This window comes from Hydra vulgaris, chromosome 08, assembly GCF_038396675.1.
Source record: "Hydra vulgaris chromosome 08, alternate assembly HydraT2T_AEP".
Taxonomy (NCBI): domain Eukaryota; kingdom Metazoa; phylum Cnidaria; class Hydrozoa; order Anthoathecata; family Hydridae; genus Hydra; species Hydra vulgaris.
Genome location: NC_088927.1, coordinates 34,106,599 through 34,127,500, shown reverse-complemented (window position 1 = coordinate 34,127,500; position 20,902 = coordinate 34,106,599). Strand labels below are relative to the sequence as shown.

Below are 20,902 nucleotides of genomic sequence, written 5' to 3'. Positions count from 1 at the left end.
TTTAATAAATATTAAAGAAATAGTTAAAAACAGGCATCACAGAAACTAGATCTGTAGTAATTAATTTGGCTATCTATATGCACAAATAGATATATTGTTTAATGGTGTTTTTTGATTCTTTCTCGTGTAAAATATGTTTAATTATATTACAAAATGTTATAAGGATTTCAGTTTGCCAAGTGTATGAAAAAGAGATAAGACCATGCAAACATTTTTGAAAATGTTGTGCTATATTTTAGTTGTTTCTTGAGCATTTTCAATGTTGCTGATTCCAAATACGCAATTGGTTTTCCGTTATCATTGATTGCTACAAAAGTATAAAAATTTTATTGCTTTTAGCTTAAAATTTCAATAATAGCAACACTGAAACCCTTATTTCATTTTCACTTTCAGTTTCAATTAAAAGTTTAAAAATACTAAAAAAGGTTTCTAAAGTATGTAAGCAGTCACCAGACTAATATAAGAACCACAGACATAACAGGTGTCACATAAGATAGTCTAATAGGCTAAGTTTAATATAGCTTAAAAACTATATTTTGAAGTCCCAATTGACAACCTGGAGTAGTAGACACCAGTTAGTAGACACCTAATAGTAGACACCAGTTATGATATGTTGTGTCAATCTATTCTGGAATGTTGGCTGAGAGATTCTAGCAATTGCAAAATGCTATTTGCGGTTACTAGAACTTAAAGAGAACCAAAAAATCATCTTGATGACAGTTACATTTATATGATTGATTTTACAAAAAGCAAATAAACAAAGGTAAAATACACTCTAATATAGACATAACATATTCATTACAACCGGTACCGAATGATGATTGCTTACCAGTACAATGCCATCATCAAATACAAGTAGTTTCACTATTAAAATTTGATGATGGCAAGCAACTTTTATTTACTTAATTCATTTAGCTGTTGTAAATCAGTATGAATAAATGCATATATCAACTATTGCAATTATCTCGTTGTTTAATTTTATTGACTATATTTTGCTAACAGGAGAATAATTAAACACCCTGATGAAAGATGAAGGATGGGCATCAGAGAAATGGGTATAGATACAGATTTTGTTGCACTCCTATCTTCTAAACCCCACTTTCCAACTCAGAATGAATTAAATGATTTGATGAGAGATTTAAATTTTGTTAAATCAAGAACTACTGAACTTCTAACATTGTGACTGAGTTAATAGTGTTTGCTTGGAAAATATTGTAGGTTATCTGTTATATCAAAAAAATATTGTAGGTTATCTGTTTATAAAAATGACATTAAGAATTTGAAAAATGAGTAATATTTGCTTCTGCATTGGTGTGAATGGAATGTTGATTGGTGTAACATTCGAACATAATCCCAGCAAATGGCTATTGTTCATTGACAGTTCAAAAGGAATTTGAAAGCAGTGTTTCTTCACTATGGGAATCAGCATTCATTTCACTGCCCTTGCTCATTATGTAAAGATGATAGAAAATTATGATAATGTTAGGGTTCTACTTAAAATAAATTTCAAAGAATGCCCAGCGTATTTTTAATGTTGTAGTCAGTTGCTATAGTCAAAAAAATTAGATTTGAAAGTCACAAAGATATCTTTTTGTGACTTTCAAATCTGTGGTCTATTTTGGGACTCTGCAACCCTGATTTTAAAATTTTTTTTAATTTTGTAGGACTTTAAAATTATTTTTATACTATTTTTAATTTTTTTTAATTTTATTTTTTATTAAATTGTTTTTATACAGGTGCTTTAAAAGAGCTTGATGAGAAATTTAGAGAAAAGAATAATTTGGAAAGTGGGTCGAAAAAAAATAAAAATAAAACTAGTGAAAAACCATTTGAAGGTATTTTTATTTTCAGCATTAAACAAAGTTATTTGTTTTCTTTGTAATTTACATTTTAAAATTAAACAGTTAATTTCATTTTGTCATTTTTATTTGAAACTTTTTATTGGTATTTAAACATCAAAAGGTTTATTAAATTGTTCTTAATCCAGGCTAAACATTAAAATAAGCAGGGAGATAAAAAAAATATAATAGGTTTATCAAAGTGTAAAAATATTTTATTCTAAATATTGTTATAAGTTTTTTAAAAAACTTTTTCAAAATAAATCAAATTTTATTAAAATAAAATAAATCAGTTTGATAAACATCACTAAAAGTATTCGTTTAGTAAAGTTTTTAAAACTGGTATATATATATATATATATATATATATATATATATATATATATATATATATATATATATATATATATATATATATATATATATATATATATATATATATATATATATATATATATATATATATATATATATATATGTATATGTATGTATGTATGTATATATATGTGTATATATATGTAGATGTATATATATATATATGTATGTATATGTAGATATATATATATATGTATATATATGTAGATATATATATATATATGTGTGTTATGTATATGTATGTATGTATGTATGTATATATATGTAGATATATATATATATATATGTATATATATGTATATATATATGTATATATATGTATATATATATATATATGTATATATATATGTAGATATATATATATATATATATATATACAAACTTACACACATGCACGCAGGCACACACACATGAAAAAATTGAAGAGCCTAAAAAGATATTTCAAATAGAATATAAATATAAATATATATATTAACATAGAAAAAACATCTTTTTCTATGGTACGTTAAGTTTCATGCCTATACGACAATCATCAGCCATTGAATACAAAATCAAAAACAAAAAAACCTGCTAAATATTACAAAATACTGTGTAGTGAGATCTTTATGTCGCTAAAAGACATACTTGATGGCAACAATCACCAGTGTCAAAAAAAGATAATAGGAATTTATTCTGCATTTTGAAATAAACTCATTTTGTTTATTTAACAAGTTTTCATCTTTATATGTTAAAATAAGGAATTTTTTATATAAGCAAAGATATATGTATATAACCCTGTATATATATATATATATGTATATATATATATATATATATATATATATATATATATATATATATATATATATATATATATATATATATGTATATATATATATATATGTATATATATATATATATATATGTATATATATATATATATGTATATATATATATATATGTATATATATATATATGTATATATATATATAACCCTGTCTATATATATATATGGCGAGTTACTTCATATGAATGTTTATGTTTAGTAACCAAAAACTTCTTTTATGTTTATTTTATAATTAGTTTTAATAACTTTGTTGATTATTAACAATTTCATTGAAAACGTAATTATTGTTAAAAGTCTTTTTGTTTATAAAATAAATCGTAAAAATTGCTTTAAAAGATTACATTAGAATAAAAAACAGATACACAAAATTACATTTACTTAAAAAAACATACTTTTTAAAGATAAATAAGAATATACTAATAAAAATTAATAATACATAATAAACATTCAAAAATTTCGACAATTTAAAAAATATATATTTAAAACATTTATTTTTGTAAACAAATAATATTAGTTTTAAAGATTTACGGCTTTGCAGATGTGGTTCCGAGAATGAGCCATAGTATTAAAGTAATAGTTTGTTTGATATCCTTATAACAATTATTGCTAGAAATATATATACACAACAAATTTCGAATAATACAATTCAACAGAAAACTCAAGAACTTTAATTCGCTTAGTCAGCGTATTTTTTGAACCAATAGAATTCGTTTGTTCGTAGATTTGGCGGGTTTTTAGTGTTCGTGAGTATTCTTTTATTATTCTGCACCATGAATTTGAGAACATTCAAGTTTCCATGTATATCCGTAAAACAAAAAATTTTTTTCGAACATTCATAAACTTAAATGTTTTCAAAACGACTACAAAACCTGGCCATTTTTTCGCAACTAAATATTATTTCCGTGGTCAGTAATCGAGAGCGATCACTCCCGCTTCCTGACCAAGCCTGTTTAGGTAATATTTTCTTTTAATAGATAGTATGTGGTTGTAATGTAGATATAGATTTGTATGTTGTGTATAAGTGGTTATCGTGTGTGATTGAGTTATGATTTTAGGGTTCATATATATATATATATATATAATTTTGTATTTTTTTTTTTAATTGCTACCTTTAAGTGTTTATCATTGTAGGTTTATAATCTGCTTTTGGTGTTTGAATAAATTAAATTGTATCTGAGGTTATTTATTAAACCATATCTGTTATTTTTTAAATTATATCTAATGCTGTTTATTAAATTGTGTTTCCAAATGTTGTTATAATTAGTTCAAAATAAGTTTTAATTTGATATCTACAACTGTTCATATGTTTATCAATAAAAACTAACTACTTTTTCATAAAAATATTTGTTTCTAAATAGTGCAATTCTATATACTTTATATATTTTTTTGAATTTTTTTATATATATTCCTATATATACTTTTGAATTTATTTATAGCGAAATGTAAAAATTATGTTAACAAGGTATATATGGGTTATATACATTTGCATTTAATATATCCATTTTTATAATAGATTTTAATTTTATAATAGATTTTCCAAGAGAAGTTTACATGAAGCAAGCATTTGTGTTATTATTGTTTTTGGAAAATCTTGAAAAATTAATGTATAATGCTTATGAAGGGACAGCCATATCTTTGCCACCATGTATCAGAGTAAGTAACCTCTAATTTTTTTTACTAAAGCCAATATGGGTTTAAATTATTTAAACTTCTTTGTTTTTTAAGAAAATCTGCTTCTATGCTGAGTATTAACATTTGCAAACTATGTTACAAAATAACAAAAACATTAAAAACAATAACAAATTTATTCATATGATGCCCTCCTTTATTTTTTTCTATTCGAAAAATACATATTTTCCTAATTTTTTATCTACAAGTTCTGAATCTACAAATTTTTTTTACTACTTTATTTACTTTGCTATTTTTACTTATATTTATATTTTTTTATATTTACTTATATTTACTTATATTTTTTCTTCTGATTTCTTAAAATTCCAATTTTTTAAAAATTTTTTAATCTTCTCATTTGACACAAAATTAACCAAGAATTTTTTTTTAAACAGTTTTGATATTTTTTTTACTTTTAAATATTTTTAGTTGTTGCTTGTATTAAGAACATAGTTAATATGAAATATTCCTCTCATACACCTGACCAGAACTGCACCCTTACTAAAACTGAATCTTTCTATATGGTTTGTGTGTAGCATGTAACACAGAAGAATAAATGAGTAGGTTGTGTGGATAAAGGTTTCCACACAATATACAATACATCTAAACGTCCACACAACATGCAGTACATCTAAATAATACCATATTTGGACATTTTCGACAAATTAATGTTTTTTTGATAAATTTTTAGTTAAACAAATTTTTAGATGACAGCTAAACAGGTAATTATTAAATTATTTAAGTTTTTTTAGTTTAGGGGTCTGGTACTTATGTATATAAAAAAATATGTATTAGGTCAAATTCAGATTTTTAATAAAGTCGATAAAATTATTAGGAAAGGGTTTTAAAGTTTCAAGATCAGTGCATGTGATGAATAGAATCGCCCATCAAGATTTTTCTCGCTCATAATACTGAAATACGTTACCAATGAGCGTGATTAAGCGCACTTGGCATCAAGTCTTTGAGAGCGATATTCAGAGTTGGATATTGGTTGCCATGGGGCCATCCATAAATTATGTACGCAAGTATGGGGAGGGGGTCACTCAAAAGCGTACGAGGGCACTCAAAGTGTACCAGTGCAAGGAAAAGGGAGGACAATTTTTTGTTTGAATTTTTTTCATGTGAAGTCCGGGAAGTCAGACAAAAACGCATAGTTTTTTAGTTAATGCATTTGTCTATCTGCTGTAGTGGTGTAGTGGTAAAGTGCTCGCTTCATAAGTGAGAGGTTCCGAGTTTGATCCCCACCATGTCCCTGATAGTACCACGCTTAACTTGTTTCTCTGCACAGCGGCCTTGTTTGTCAAGGTTCATGTTTCAGAGTCATAGAGTTGAGAGAGGGTTATAACCACTATTAAGTAGCCTCCTCATCTGTAGTGGCCTTCTCGGCCTTCTCGGAGGTGGATAACAAAAAAAAAAAAAAATTACCGGAAAAAATATGTTGCTGCATATTAAACAAAAAAAATAAAATATTGCCATTTACTAAAGGTTGACTACATAACTTTGTTTCCTATTGGAGGTGAATTATCATGCTTGATTGCGTACATTCTAAGCAACAGAAACTTTTTAATTTAATTTAAAATAAATAATAGTTTAAAAAAAAAAGATTAAGAATATTTCTTTTATTTACAAAAGATGTATGAAAAATTAAAAACAATAAAGCAAAAGAATCTTATGTTTTTACAAGTTCTTGTGTATTAAAACTTTTGACTTTCCAAAATTCAATCAAGTTTTAATTTTTTAATTTAAATTTTCTATTCTCATTGGTACAAAATGTTTTGAAATTAGTGAACATTCAATTCTATCTGTTAGCAGTAATGACTTAATAACTTTTCAGTCATTATTTGTGCAAAACAGAAAACTGCTTTCTAATTCAAACTGAATGCGCTATTTAGATATTATTGAAGGAATAATATTTTATATACTTGATTATATACCTAATAAATATATACTTAAACTAATATAATATATATTAATATGAGTATATATATACTTATGCAAATATAATTTATAAATAATTTATATATTGACGTAATTTTGAGAAATTCGTTTATGAAACTAGTAATGTTACATTTTTTCTTTTGTTGTTTGTAAGCACGCTTCCTAAAGTTTCTATTCAAAGTTATATAACAAATATATTTGTTATATGTGTTGTTTATTTAAACTTTTTTTTTTTTAATTTTAAGTTGCATTTAGTTTAACTTTTTTAATAAACAGACTTTAATATAAGCTTAACTGATTCAAAGATACCAGTGAAAATTTTTTAGTTTATTAACTTATATTTGACAAAAAATATTTGATATTTCAACGTTTTGATGTTTTTGAATTTTAAATGTAATATATTTGAATATAATATTTATATATATGTCATCAATTAATAGAATGTTATCGAACCTGTTCGAAATGGAAGCTTTAAGTGAAGTTTTAGTTTTATAAACTTTTTATACTAGATGTTTATAAGATATTTATAAGTATTATGCTAGATATTTATAGATATTTATTATTATTCATTTTATATAATAATTTTTTAACATTTAATTTTACAATTTTCTTTGAAGTGTTGCAAGTTTTGATATTTTATTACATGGACTTATATGCAATTCAAACTAAAAGTTCTAGTTAAACGAATTTCAAATGAACCCTAAATACTATACAAGTTAGCGAATGGTTTGACTTTAAAAGAGTTAGCGAATGGTTGAATTTTATCATATTATAAGCTTAATCGACCAGGGTACAGTTAAGTCGATAATATAATAAAGTTCAACTAGAATTTTTTTAAAAAAACATGCTGGATTTAGCTTTCAAATCGAAAATAATAATTTTTTATTTGAACTTATATCACATTAATTTCAAAAAGAAAAAAATCATTTTTAATTTGAACTTATACCACATAAATTATGCGTGACGTACTTTATTACGAATATAACTCCTTTATTTAACAATATGCAAACTCTACTGTTTAAACATATTTTGACTGCAGCAAAAAAATTTTAATAAAAATATTTTCTATAAAATCAACTTATAATTTTCTCCCTCGCAAGTTCTTTGGACAAGCGCGAATTTTTACTCTCATAACAAAACTAGCAAGCGCTATTTCTCATGTCCGGAAAGTTGTTTATGAGCCTGTTTCATGTGCGCAGAGCAATTGCTCCTACTTCATCACAAGGCCTGCAATATGGCAACATATTTTGATAAAAAGATAATATAAAAATTATAAAATAAAAAGTAAAAAAACAGTAAAAAATGTTATTAACTTCATAACTAAGTATGTACAAGGTTTGCAAACATATCATTAAAATATCTCATTGGGTTTGAAAATATATGTTTATAAGATCTGCTTGTGTGTTCAAAAAAATGTTAAATTTTATTTTATATTATCTTTATTTTATATTATGATATTTTATTTTTATTTTGTTTTTATTTTGTAATGATTGATTTTTTCACTTTAAACTAATACTTTAAGCTTGAAGCAAAGAGCATAATAATATAATTTAATTCGGATAAAAACTTTTTATTATTAATTTATTTTTTATTATAAATAGAAATTTAAGTAAATTTTTCATTTATTGCAATCAAAAGTTGTATGTATATTCTTGTGCTCGCAAGATGATTTAAGTTTTTATTATACATATTTCTTTTATGGGTTTTTTTTCTTATGTTTCATTTTATAACTTCGAATACAAAAAAAATTTGTCATCAACTAGAAATAATTTTGTTTTCTATTACTAAATATTTCAATAAGATAATTAGCTTATTTTATTTCAATTGGTTTATAAAATATATAGTTTAATTCTGATTTAAAAAATATATTTAACTTTTTAAAATTTTAGTTAATGATTGGTTTTAGCTTAACTGTCAAGTTAATTTAAAAATTTAACTAAATATTGTTCAATATTTAAATTTTATTTATTCTTAATAAAAAATTAGTTCATCTTTATAACAATTGTTTTTTCGGTTTTCCTTACTAATTTTTTTTTTTTTCTACTCAAAATTAAATTTTTTGTAAACGTGCTCTTAGACTGCATCAAAAATTTGTGCAAAATGTAAGTTAAACTTGTTTTATAACGCAAGTTAAAGCGCAGTGATTATTTTTCAATAAATAATATAGTGATATAATTATAATAAATGGTGTTTGGAAAAAAATTCACAACAAAATTGCTAATAAAATTGCTAACCTTAATTGCTAATAAAGTAAATAAATTAACGTAATTTTTATTAATTTTTAATTGCTATTTTCCAAATAAATAAATGATTTTAGTTGTAAAGCCGCAACTAGAAATTTAAGAGATAATAATTTTAATAAAGTTGACATATTTTATTCATTTACAAACATATTGAGAAAAGAAAGAAACTTGTTTATATCAAACATTTAAAAAAATGCAATATTGAATTTAGTTATTTAATATTAAAAAAATTGAAAGAAAATAAACATTCTTTAATAGTAGTTATAAAAAACAAGTTAAATATTATTTAACTCGTTTTGCAGTAATTAATATTATTACAGTAATTTAAAAAAGTTAATGTCTTAAAAAAATGAAGAAATATAGAGAATTTTAGAACGTCGAATTCACAGTAGGCTAATGCATTAAGCATTTTTTATTTAAAACAAGGCCTATATATATATATATATATATATATATATATATATATATATATATATATATATATATATATATATATATATATATATATATATATATATATATTCACATACATACATACATACATACATACATACATACATACATACATACATACATACAGTGGCGACTATATAAATGCTTTCATGACCAGTTAGTTTAACATTTTGATATCAAGTTTTATGTTTTTACAGCAATTGCTGTTATTTTTTATAGCATCAACAATATTTGCTTTTTTAAACGGAACTACTCATTAAACATTTATAACTATTAAAATTGCTTGTTTTGAGCATTTTAGCGGTGTGTTTAAATTTTTTAGGTCATTTTAAATAGCACACATTTACTTTTTCTTTAAAAATAACCAAAGTTCTTGTATTATATCAAAAAAAAATCATTATACTCTGTATTTTAAGGATAAACTTGTTATTTATTTTGCAAAAATCATATTCTTTCAACTATGGGATGAGGTAAACATGGAACAGATGTCTTTCGAGGACAAGTACAGAGATTTCAAGATCAAGAATTGAACAGCTCTAACAGGCTTGGTTGGGAAGCAGGAGCGATCGCTCTCGATTACTGACTACGGAAATAATATTTAGTTGTAAAAAACTGGCCATGTTTTTAAAAAAAGAAAATTTTAAAAAAAGAGCAAAAAATATTAATTGGGCCGATGAGAGACAATTACAAAAAAAATGATAATAATAAACAAGGAAAAGAAAATAACTTAGACAAAAAAAATTTAAGCAAAATAAATTAGGTTTAGAACAAATATTTTTGAAACATCGCTCTTTTATAATTTTTTTATGAAATTAAGTGACATCTTAGGATTGCTTAATAAGAAAACAAATGTTCTTTTATTTATCTTTTATTTCTTTTATTATAGAGTATAATATAATTTTTATTTATATACTCATATCTTATTTCCAGTGCAGGATTAAGGAGGGTTGGGGTTAGAGGGGGCTATAGCCCTAGGCTCCACAATGTTAGGGGCCCCAAAATAGTCAAGAAGACCTTTTTTTTAAGTCATTTTTACGCTGTGGCACATAAAAATGGCCTCCAAAATAAAAATAGCCCCAGCCCCAAAAAGTCCAACAAGATTCTAATAAAAGTAATGCCAGTTTTAGTTTTATTTAAGCTAAATTATTTTATAAATAAAAAGGTTAATTTTTTAATAACTATTTTATGCTTCTTATAGCTTGAAAAGTTTAACATATTTGAAACAATTCTTCTTTGTAAGATGAACAAATGAAATAATTAAATCATTGAGTTACTTTAGAAATTAACTTAACTAGATAAAAATCAACTAAAAAGGTTAAAAATACTTTATGAAGAGGAAGCGGAACTGCTTCACAATACCGCTGATGATGTTTAGTGAGTAGGCTTTTTAATTTTAATTAGTATTTAAAACAGAAAAAAGTATTAAAGTATGTAAGTAGAATAGGGGTCCAATTTTACACTGAAAGTTTCAATATTGATCAGTTACTAGTATGTTTTTTAATTCTTAAGACCGATTTTCACTTAAATTTTTTTTAAGTTTTGAGAAATAATTTTTTTGTTGATAACAAATAAAAATTGGTAATAAATGGGAGGGGAAGGGGGTTTAATGAGCTTAGGGTGGCTGGAAAAATTTAATTAATTAACATTTTTATATATAGATGCTTAGTCAGCATCTTTTTAAACTAATAGAATTAGTTTGTCCATAGATTTGGTGGGTTTTTAGTGTTCGCGAATACTCTTTTTATTCTTCTGCACCATTCAAGTTTATTTATGATTCCATCAATGATATATTATATAACTAGATGTTTAACTTCAATCCGAAAAGTGAAGCCGCTTTTTGCCATTTTTACAAATGGCAAATTAAATTTGTAAACAAATATTTTTAACTTTTCTTTTCTTAAATGAAGTAAATATATTTTAAATTTAAATACTATTTACGTAAAAGTGTTAAGCGGAAATTATAATAATTGTAAAATAAAAAATTATATTTCCTTAATTTTTTTTTGATTAAAAAGGGATTAAAGTTTTGAATAGAAAGGTAAAACTACAGATGCTTTTGAAACCTTTATATGAACTAAAATACTTATTAATAAACATAGGCTCCTAAAAAAACTTTTATAAGTATTTTATAATTATTAAAATTAGTTTTTAAATTATCTTTAATTTATTGGGAAATTTTGACTTGCATTTTTAACTTTTATTCCACACTTCGGCTTCAGCTTTTGCCCTTTTTACAAATGGCGGACTATTGTTATAAACAAAATAAAAACAGCTTTTTATAATGATATATTATATAACTAGATGTCTAACTAGCGGGATATTTTATCCAATAAAATCCCAAAAGTTAGACATCTAGTTATATAATATATCATTGGTTTCCATGCATTCAGAAGATTAAAAAAATCAGGCCAGTTTTTTGCAACTAAATATTATTTTCATGGTCAGTCCAGCTTCCCAACCAAGCCTGCTCTAAAATAGCTCAATTAGGTTGCTCTCGTAAAAAAATTATCAATGCTTTTAATTTATTTAAAAAAACTGGTTCATTAAGCAATAAAATAGGCAAGTCTTGCAAATGAAAGACAACCCCTAGAGAAGACGCAGCCATTGTTCACATCGCTAAATCATTTTGCTGGCGCACCAAAATTTAAAAATAAAATTGCTCAAAATTTACAAGTCAATCTGTCTGTCAGCACTGTCAAAAGTCGCTTACTTGAAAATAAGTTGTTTGAAGAGTTGCTCGAATAAAAACCATTGGTCTCATTTGAAGTTTACAAAACAGTACGTACACAAGGAGTTATGTTTTTAGAAAAATGAGCTTTGGAAAAATGTGCTTTGGACTGACAATTCTAAGTTTAATTGCTTTGGATCTGGCAGAAAACAATATGTAAGTCATCCCCAAAACCAAGAACTTAGCCCTCGGTATACTCTAATGACTGTAAAAAATAGTGGTGGCAAGGTAATTGTTTGAGTTTTTCATGGTATGGCATGGGACCGTTGCATAGAACTCAAGGGACAATGGATCAACACATGTACAAAGAAATACTAGAAAATGTCATATTGCCTTATGTGGAGATAAATCCTCCTTTGATTTGGAAATTCCAACTAGACAACGACCTCATGTACACCACCAAAAGTGTTAAAATATGGTTTAATGCTAACATGATTGATGTTTTGGAGTGGCCTGCGCAGTCACCTGACCTAAATCTGATAGAAAAATTGTGGAAGTTTACAGAAACATAGATCAATCAACTGCAACAAATTTAGACCGATTTTAAATCAAAGTAAAGTTTTCTTAACTATTTATACAAAGAACTTCTGTGATTTTTATAGCGAAGGGACAAAATGATAATTCTTTAACATGGTGCGCTATTCAAATTGCCCCATTCTTCTGTACCTCTAAATCATTTATATGTTCAAATCTTTTTTTAACTAAGTTAATTTATTTTTTTACTCAGTAATGTTATTTTCTAAAACTAATATTTTATTAGCCTTAATAGTTTAGATCTCGAAAACTCAGGAAAATATATCATTACATATTAAACATCAATCTGTGCTATTTATTTTGTCGCCACTGTATATATATATATATATATATATATATATATATATATATATATATATATATATATATATATATATATATATATATATATATATATATATATATATATATATATATATATATATATACAGTGGCGATATATATACACACATGCATACATTCATACATACATACATACATACATACATACATACATACATACATACATACATACATACATACATACATACATACATACATACACATGTATATATATACACACATACATACATACACACACCTAGCACTGGTCACTTACTGCCAAATCAACTTGTTTCACTGCGCAGTGGCCTTGTTCGTCAAAGTTTGTGTTTTAGAGTTATAGAGTTGAGAGAGGGTTATAACCACTATTAAGTAGCCTCCTCATCTGTAGTGGCCTTCTCAGCCTTGAGGAGGTGAATAGCAAAAAAAAAAAGAAAAAAAAAATTATTTGTTCATTTGATAAATTATTAAATTTGTATTTTTAAATAAAAAAAAGATTTTGTATAATGCCAAAGCCTACTATTCTCAGGTCATAAAATCTCATATTTCATCACAAAAGTTAGGCTCTCTTAACTTCTGGAGAATCTTTAATAGTATCAATAATAAGGGCAAATCTGTTATTCCACCTCTCTTCTATGGTTCAGACTTTGTCACCTCACCTAAAGACTTGTTTGCTAAAAACTTTTCATCAATATCATCTTGAATATCATCAATATTATCTTGAATATTATCAATATCATCTTGATTCCACTAGTTGCGTTCTACCTGATATAGCTGTCAAACAGGTTGATCCATTGCTTGACATTCGTATCACTCCTGCTTCTGTTTCTAAAGTGATTTCCTGCTTAGACTCTTCTACAGCTTGTGGCCCGGACAACATACCTGTTATAGTCTTGCAGATGTGTTCTCCGGAGCTGTCGTCTATACTTTCAAAACTATTCAACAAGTGCTTATCAGAGTCTTGTTTTTCAGCTTGCTGGAAAGCGGCATCTGTTATCCCTATTTTCAAAAATTCTGTAGAGCGATCTGACTCGTCTAACTACTGTCCTATTAATCTTCTTCATATTATAAGCAAGGTTTTTGAATCTTTAATTAACCAACACTTAATCTCTCATCTTGAATCTAATAACTTACTTTCTTATCATCAATATGGATTTCGATCTTCTCGTTGTACAGCTGATTTGCTAACTGTAATAACCGAGAGGTTTTATCATGCATCAGATAAAGGTAGAGAGGTTAAGGCCATTTGATAAAGTTTGGCATGCTGGACTTCTCCATAAGCTTTCTTCTTACGGTGTATCTGGTAACATCTTTAAGATTATTGAATCCTTCCTTTCCAATCGTAGTATAAAAGTTGTCCTCGATAGACACCACTCTTCTTCTTATTCTGTAACCTCAGGGGTTCCTCAAGGTTCTATCTTTGACCCTATAATTTTTTTAATTTACATTAACGATCTTCCAGATATTCTCACATCTAAGGCAGCATTGTTTGCTGATGATACTACCATTTATTCTTGTTGTGATAAGAAACCAACACCTTCTGATTGCTTAGAGGGGGCATTTGAGCTTGAAAAGGATCTCACTTCTGCTACAACATGGGACTCACAGTGGCTGGTGAACTTCAATTCAGATAAAGCCCAACTTTTTTCAGCCAATTGTTATTGCAATAATTTAGATCTTCCTATATTTATAAACGGTAATCTACTCAATGAGTCATCTACTCTTTATCTTCTAGGATTAACTCTTACTTCCGATCTTTCTTGGAAACCATATGCTAAGATTGCATCTCTTTATTGAGCTCGACACTTTCTTACTCCAAATTCTATTATCTATCCCTATAAATCTCAAATCCGGGCTTGTATGGAATACTGTTGCCATAACTGGGGCGGATCTTCTAATGATGGCCTTTCTCTTTTAGACACGGTGCAAAAACGCATTGTAAACATAGTTGGACCTGCTCTTGCAGCCAACCTCTAACTATTATCACATTGTCGTAATGTTGCTACTCTTTCTCTTTTCTACAAATACTATAATGGGCACTGCTCTAAAGAGCTAGCGTCTCTTGTGCTATCTACCAAAATTCATTCTCGTGTTACTTGTCATTCAATTAAGTCTCATTTTTTTTCTGTGACTGTTCCTAAGTGCTCCAAAAACTCTTATTCATCTAGTTTTTTTTCTCGAACATCACTTCATTGGAATTCGCTTCCTTCATCTTGCTTTACTGATTTGTATAATTTGCAATCCTTTAAGTCGTCTGTCAATCGTTATCTCACTCTACAATCTTCATCTTTTCTCTTCCAGTAACTTCCAACTCTCATAGTGGTTACTTGCAGCCTTGTTGGAAGCAAAGATGTTTAAAAGAAAAAACATTTTTTTATCTTTTGAAGTATGATATTTAATACCTTTTCAATATTATATATTTTAAGTTTTTATTATTATTTTTAAGTTTAAAAAATGTCTTTCCATTATTTATTATTTAAACTTGCTTTTTAGTCAGTGAGAACATTTTTTCGAACTAATAGAAGCACTTGTTGTGAGTGGTTAAGTCGCATACAAGAGAGTGTCACTGTTTTAGCTAACATGAGTGGAAATCCTGAAAAAGCTGTTAGAAATGGATATCTTTGGCTTCAAAGTTTGAAAAACTCAGGCAATACACAAGTATGTTATTCAGATTTCAAACTTTTACATTTTTTTTAAAATAAGCTTTTACTCATATTTTTTGAATTTATGCGCAAACTAATATTTTTTTAAGCAAACAAAATTTAATTTAAATAGTAAATTGCATGACTGCTAATTAACAGTGTTTTAAGTAAATTATGTAAAATATCTGTTCTAAAATATTTATTTTAGGGGTCTGACTTTGAACATGCAATCGTTACTGTGGTTGATTCTCTTATGCAGTTACATTGTTATGAAAGTATTTATGGTGTCCTAGAATGGTCAAGAAAAGTAGTTGGAAGATATTTTTTTTGGCTTTATGGTGCTACTACTAAAGCAAAAGGAAGGTAATATGTTTCCATTAAAAAAGGTAAAATGTTTCCATTAAGGAAGGTAATATGTTTCCTTTAAAATTATTTTATAATTAAGTTTGTTTTTAATTTACATGTTAAAACATGAAATTTAGCTTGGAGAGTGCAGCTGAGCAGTTCAAATCAGCCTTGACACATTACTTGTTGCCAGACCGTTTAAAAGAAGAAAATATAAATGAAACTAAAAAAACTACTGTAACTGTGCTTACCAAAGATCCTGCTATAAATGCTGACCCATTAAGCACTCAGTTCCTTGTTTCTCAAGTAAATGGTTTTTAAAAGATTATGAAGTGAATTATGGAAACTTCAAACTATTTTTGCTTTTGTTCTTGTTTTTGTAGACTGCTGATTGTTACTTGCAACTTTGTGATTGGACTGAAGTACAAAAATGGAACCAACATGTAATGGAATTGAAGCGCAAGTATCCTTCATTGCATGGTTTACATACTACTATTGATTTGAGCTATGTTAAGTAAGTCTTTAAAAATTGCTTGTAACATTTTGTTATAGTTTTTATAACAATTTTAATAAAAAGTCTACAAATTCAAAACTTGAAGTCATATTTTGATTGCATTATTTTATTTTTTAATCTTTGATTATAAGAGCCATGATGAAGTTTGAGGACCATGATTTTGCTGGAGTTCATGAACAGCTAGAAATGATACCAGGTGCTACTATGTCAAATATGCTGCAAGAACAATTCCCTGTTCTTGGTACAGTAAAAGAAGAAAAAGGTTATCAATCTAATTCAAAAAATGATGATGATACAAATAATTTATTTATGATGGCTGATGGAATGTCACCTCAAGCCATGTTGTGCCAAAGTAGAATTTTCTTAATGCAAGCGCTAACTCTATATTGGACTTCTGGTTTAAATACTTTAAAAGGAAGTCGTGTTGGCAGTCTACATAGTTCAGCATGGTAAAATATTATTTTAGTAGATTATTTTAAGTTGAATAGATTCATTAGGATGTGTTACATCCACTTGTTTTTCTGCACAGTGGCCTTGTTTATCAAGATCACTGTGCAGAAAAACAAGTGTGCTTGTTTATCAAGGCTTCTTGTTTGTTAAGGCTTATGTTTTGTAATTAAAGTGTTGAGAGAAATTTGTAACAGAAAAAAACATTGTAAAAATAAAATAAAATTTATTTATGTTTATGACATAATTATGAAAAATTGTTAATGGCTAAAGAGATTTATTTTTTTTTATTAGGGAGACTGTTGATAATTTACTTTACCTATCTAACAAGTCTGCTACTATCCCACTTCAAACTTTCATGCTAAATAATTCATTGAACAATAGTGCTTCATTTCTTATGCAGTTAAAGTCAATAGCAGCTATTCGTGAAGCTCTTATGAGTACTGAAGCAGAGCAGGTTAAAATTAAGTTTGGTTTTTAGATATAACTTTTGAATTTTTTTTTTTACAAGCATAAAAAAACTTTTTTACAAGTTGTGATAAAAAAAATACTAAAAATAACAATCATTTAGGATTCTAATGTAACTTTTATGAATGTTTATGGTCAAACACCATATATTGATGCCCATAAAACAGATATTTGTTTGTTAAATGAAGCATTGCGTACTGCATCATATTTACAATTTCACCACACTCTACATAAGAAGGGTTGGGTTGGTCCTGCAGTCAGTGCACAAGACAAACTACCTAATGTTCAAACTATCCAGACAATGACAGCTAAACTAGCAAGAATACAAGGAAATAAAAAGCTTGCAGAGTCTTTATTAGCAAAGCAGTTAAGTATGCTAGAATCTAAAGGAGCAATTGATGGAAAGATGTACCTGACTGGAGGTGCCCAACTAAAGTTGAAGCAGCTTTCAGCATCAGTTAATTCTGGAAAAGTTATTGATCATCTTGCTACAGTTGATATTTTAAAAGAATCTGCCAAGTTAAAGCGAACTCTTGGAAATTATTCTGAAGCAATTGATGTTTTATGTTCAAGTATTCTTCTGTCTGAACGTCAGCTTCTTGGATCAAATAGCAAATCAACCAACATTCATGGTAAATTATCTGAGATATCTTCAAGATCATTTGTAACTTTGGCAAAATGGATACTTACAGAACCACGTTTTCTTACTTCAGTTGGAGAAGCTGATGATGCAGTAGTTATTGGCCCTAAAGTTAGAGAAGTCTTAAAAATAGTTACAAAATCTGGAGGTATTGGAAATAAGTTGCTTCAGAATTCATTTGCAAACAATATATCAATGTCTGAAGGTGATGTTGCATGTGGACAATTGCTTTATCACAGTACATATCGTTGTAGTACACTTGGTAAAACATGGTTTGCTTATGCTGACTGGTGTTATAAATGGGGAAGAAAAGCTGTTGAAAAAGAAAGGTATTTTTTAAGCTATATTATGTACTTGATTTTCAGAAATTTTCAGAAATTTAAAAAAGTTTTAATAAAATCAAATTAAACTTCATTTATTCGTATAGATTATAACATGATTGCATGAAAAGTTTGTGTATATATTATATATAAGCACCTATATACAAAAAATTTTAAATGCTCAATGTTCTTAAAAGAACAGAGCAATAATAAATTAGTAGAAAATTACTTATCAAATTTTTATATATAAGCATATGTATACATAAATGATTTTTTTTTTGTTTGTTTGAATTATTAGCATGTTTGGAAGCATTGATCTTCTTGAAGAAGAAAAAGAAGGAGTAATAAAGATTCTTCCACAAGGTATACCTCCTGATGTTATAGAAAAAATAATTGGTATTCTTAGTAAAGCTCATTGTGCTAAAGATTATATATCTGAAGAAGATGATATGTCTTCTAATGTTTTAAGTTACGAGGTATGTTTTTATTTTTATGTTGTTTTGTTTTATTTTTTATTATTATTATCTTGTGTGTATAAAGAATTGAGAAAAAATTATAACAAAAATAAAAAATAATAATGGCTTCAGCTTATTTGAAATTTTATTCATTTAAAGTTGGTTCCTTGACAATAGTGATCCAGTAAATATTTTAAAAATAAATATTTTATAAAAAATAAAAGTTAATATCTATTAAAAAATCATTTTTTCTTAAATTTTAATATTTATATGAGTATGAAGTTTTTCATTTTTTTAAATTAGGATTCATCCTCTAGTGATGAAGAAAAACTAAATCAACAATTACTTAACGTAGCTGAAGATTATTTAAAAAATCGAGACGATACATTGAAATCTCTGTTAGGAATTTGGAAAAATATCATTGATAGAGTATTTACACATTATCGCCAAGCTGCATCAGCATACTTTACTTACTTGAAGCTATCTGGAACTGAGGTTTTTTTATTTAAATCTTGTCTTTGAATAAATTTTTTTTGAATAAGTTTTTATCTTCTAGAATATAAATCCTTATCTCCTAGAATATAAATCCTTATTTCCTTGAATACAGATTTGTAATCCTGTATTTTTTTACAAGCACATTAATAGTTCAATCTTTTGCTTTGAAATCATGTTGAAACAAAATGTCTCTGTAATATTGATATTGGCATTTGCTAGGATTATTGAAAGTTGTTTAAAAAAAAAATTAAATTTTTTTTTAAGTCAATTACTGGGACTGAACCACACAAGCACTGTGAATATGGAAACATTACAGCAACATTGAGGTTACTTCGTTTGCTTGTTAAGTATTCTGGAGAGCTAAAGCAACACTTGGAAACTTCATTTGAACAGACTCCTACAAAACCTTGGAAAGGTATTATATCGGAAAAAAAAAATTGAAATATATTTTTTCTTTTAAGTATGAATGCATTAATTTTTATACTTATTTATTTAGGAATAATTCCTCAACTATTTGCACGTCTAAACCATCCTGAACCGTATGTGCAAAAGTGTGTTGCAAATTTGCTGTGCCGTTTAGCTAAAGATTCACCTCAGTCAATAGTTTATCAAACTGTTGTTGGATGTTCAGATATTATGCCACAGCAACAAATTAGTAAAACTTCTGCTGCTGGTGAACTTAATAAAATCTTTACAAATAATGAATTAATGTTTATTTAAAATACATGCTAATGCATGCTAGTACATGCTAATATTAGAACTTTCATCAGTATTTAAGTTATTATAATATTCTAATTGTACATAGGAATCTGTTATTATCTATTAGTGTGTGTATATATATATATATATATATATATATATATATATATATATATATATATATATATATATATATATATATATATATATATATATATATATATATATATGTATGTATGTATGTATGTATGTATGTATACTATATACATTATAGTATTTATTTCTATTTAGGAATTCTTCGTGCCTACCATTATCAAGGCGATGATGAATGTGAGCAACCTGTTGAAGAAGATATTTCTTGCATTGAATTACCAGTTGAAGCTCCTGCACCATCACAAGAAGAAGTAGCTTTTATCTCTATAGAAGAGCGCGTTATGCAGTCATCTTTGCATACAATACTTGATGCTTTAAATGAAGACGATTGCAATCTTGTACAAGAAGTCAAGTGTGTAGTTTCAGAGTTACGAAGAATCACACTTTTGTGGGATGAGCTTTGGCTGGGATCTCTCACTCAACTGCATCAAGAGGCGCAAAGGTTTGAAAGAATGGTTACTATGGTTATTATCACTATCATCATGATTATTATAATTGTCATCATTAATTATTATAATGAATAATGTTCACAAACACTATTTTCATTACCATCATCATTATAATAATAATAATCATCATCGTAATGATTTTTGTATTTATAATGGTTGTAAATAATAATTATGGTTATTTATAGGAGGATGTCTCAACTTGATACCGAAATTAAGCGTGTGAATGTGAATCAAACTCTGACTCATAGCCAGAAGCAAATCTTAATAAAAGAAAAGCACACTGCCCTTATGAGACCAGTAAGTATTTTCAATTGTTTAATATTTAAAGGAATCACTAAATGTATCAGCCCT

General features: G+C 26.7%; 1 protein-coding gene across 2 annotated transcripts in view; it reads left to right on the top strand.

The window, feature by feature from the left end:
- The window catches only part of LOC100210457 (serine/threonine-protein kinase SMG1), a 125,666-nt gene that overhangs the window by 47,340 nt on the left and 57,424 nt on the right, over positions 1-20,902 (top strand). For both annotated transcript variants that reach the window (XM_065803500.1, XM_065803499.1), the window contains exons 23-37: positions 1,737-1,835; positions 4,571-4,692; positions 15,418-15,582; positions 15,775-15,929; positions 16,049-16,217; positions 16,295-16,425; positions 16,557-16,874; positions 17,167-17,329; positions 17,444-18,309; positions 18,599-18,776; positions 19,059-19,250; positions 19,515-19,665; positions 19,747-19,923; positions 20,241-20,544; positions 20,737-20,848. In XM_065803500.1, the coding sequence (XP_065659572.1) occupies positions 1,737-1,835; positions 4,571-4,692; positions 15,418-15,582; positions 15,775-15,929; positions 16,049-16,217; positions 16,295-16,425; positions 16,557-16,874; positions 17,167-17,329; positions 17,444-18,309; positions 18,599-18,776; positions 19,059-19,250; positions 19,515-19,665; positions 19,747-19,923; positions 20,241-20,544; positions 20,737-20,848 (3,302 nt within the window). The remainder of the gene's footprint in view (positions 1-1,736; positions 1,836-4,570; positions 4,693-15,417; positions 15,583-15,774; positions 15,930-16,048; positions 16,218-16,294; positions 16,426-16,556; positions 16,875-17,166; positions 17,330-17,443; positions 18,310-18,598; positions 18,777-19,058; positions 19,251-19,514; positions 19,666-19,746; positions 19,924-20,240; positions 20,545-20,736; positions 20,849-20,902) is intronic.